This window comes from Malurus melanocephalus, unplaced genomic scaffold (genome assembly GCF_030028575.1).
Source record: "Malurus melanocephalus ecotype Western Australia unplaced genomic scaffold, MMel_1.1 scaffold_2211, whole genome shotgun sequence".
In the NCBI taxonomy this organism is placed as follows: Eukaryota; Metazoa; Chordata; class Aves; order Passeriformes; family Maluridae; genus Malurus; species Malurus melanocephalus.
This window is the reverse complement of record NW_026625443.1, coordinates 3,858-5,865: the sequence shown is the minus strand read 5'-3', so window position 1 is coordinate 5,865 and position 2,008 is coordinate 3,858. Positions and strand designations below refer to the sequence as shown.

The 2,008-nt window shown below is 50.8% G+C and overlaps 1 protein-coding gene across 1 annotated transcript in view; it reads right to left on the bottom strand.

Moving 5' to 3' along the window:
• LOC130587660 (leucine-rich repeat LGI family member 4-like) overlaps positions 1–2,008 on the bottom strand; it is a gene marked incomplete at its 5' end in the record, with an annotated part of 5,958 nt that overhangs the window by 2,848 nt on the left and 1,102 nt on the right. Inside the window, one exon of the mRNA XM_057388636.1 lies at positions 3–482. Within this exon, the coding sequence (XP_057244619.1) occupies positions 3–482 (480 nt within the window). The remainder of the gene's footprint in view (positions 1–2; positions 483–2,008) is intronic.

Here is a 2,008-nt window from a genome sequence, read left to right as displayed (position 1 = left end):
ACACAGGTACACACTCCCGTCCATCAGGAAGTGCTTGACCGCATAAGCGTCCGGCGCGTGCGGGATGTCCGTGTGCTGGACGAAGCTCTGGCCGCTCCAGCGGTACACGGCCGGTCTCCGGCCGGCGCTGGACACCACTGCGGCCGGCCGTCCGGCCAGCGGCAGCAACTCCACGTGGGTGTCGCGCTGCCACGGCCGCAGCGGCTGCAGAGGGTAAAAGCCGCCGGACGTCCAGCGGAACACGGTGCTCCGGCCGGCCTTGGAGCTGTCGGCCACTCCCAGGTACAGGTGGCCGGAGAGGCGGGCGCTGGACACGGCGTGGGGCTGCAGGAGGTGGCCGGAGCCCAGCGATTGGTGCAGGACAAAGGGAGAGCCCGGGCCGGACGTCCGGCGCCACACCCAGGAACCGCCGGACAGTTGGGCCACCACCAGCAGGAGGGTGGGGCCGATGGTGATGGGGTGGCAGGCGACGGGGGAGGAGCCTGGGGGAAAAATGGGGACATTGAGAAAAAAATGGGGAAAATTGGGGAAAATTGGAAAAAATTGGGGAAAATTTGAAAAAATTGGGGGAAAATAGGGGAAAAATGGGGGAAAATGGGGGAAAAATTGGAGGAAAAATGGACACTGGGGACAGGGGGGCAGGGGGGATGTTGGAGACATTGAAAAAAATGGGGGAAAATGGAAAAAATTGAAAGAATTGGGGAAAAATGGAAAATGGGGAAAATAGGGGATTGGGGACGTTTGGGACATTGGGGACAGTTGGGTCACCACCAGCAGCAGGGTGGGGCCGATGGTGATGGGGTGGCAGGGGACAGGGGAGGAGCCTGTGATGGAGTGATGGGGTGGCAGGGGAAAATTGGGGATAAAATGGGAAAATGGAAAAATGGGAAAATTTGGGGAAAAGAGGGGAAAAGAGGAAAAAAATGGAAAAAAATGGGGAAAAATGGAAAAATAATGGGGGAAAATGAGGGATTTGGGGACAAGGAAGGGTTGAGGACATTGGGGACACTGGGGACATTGGGGAAACTGAGAAAAAAATGGGGAAAAATGGAAAAATCTTGGGGGAAAATGGGGTATTTGGGACATTGGGGACATTGAAAAAATGGGGAAAAAAGGAAAAAAATAAGGAAAAATGGAGAAAATGGAAAAAATTGGGGGAAATGGAAAAAATGGGGAAAATTGGGGAAAAATGGGGATATTGGGGACATTGGGAACCTTTGAACCTTGGGGACACTGGACGATTTGGGACATTGGGGATGTTGGGGATATTGGGGACATTGGAGACATTGAATAAAAACGGGGGAAAATGGAAAAAAATGGGGAAAAATGGAAAGTGGGGGAAAATGGGGGATTTGTGACATTGGGGACATTGGGGACAGTGGGGACAGTTGGGCGACCACCAGCAGGAGGGTGGGGCTGATGGTGATGGCGTGGCAGGGGACAGGGGAAGAGCCTGGGGAAAATTGGGAAAAAAATGGAAAATTGGGAAAATCTGAAAAAAATTGTGAGCAAATGGGGAAAAATGGGGGGAAAATGAGGGAAAATGGCAGATGTGGGACATTGGGGACATAGTGAAAAAAATGGGGAAAAAATGGAAAAAAATGGGGAAAATGGAAAACATTGGGAGAAATGGGGAAAAAATGGGGGATTTGGGACATTGGAGATGTTGGGGACATTGGGGACATTGGAAAAAAATGGAAAAATGGAAAAAAATGGGGGAAAAGGGGAAAAAATTGGGGGAAAATGGGGAAAAATATGGGGAAAATGGCAGGAAAATTGGAGATTGGGGACATTGGTGACATTGAAAAAAGTAGGGGAAAATGGGGGGAAAAGGGAACAAATTGGGGGAAAATTGGGGAAAAATGTGGGATTTGGGACATTGGGGACATTGGGGGAATTGGGAACCTTGAGGATCTTGGGGATCTTGTTTTTCCCCATTTCTCCCCCATTTTCCCCCATTTTTACCATTTTTCATCCATTTTCCCCCATCTTTTTGCCATTTTTCCCC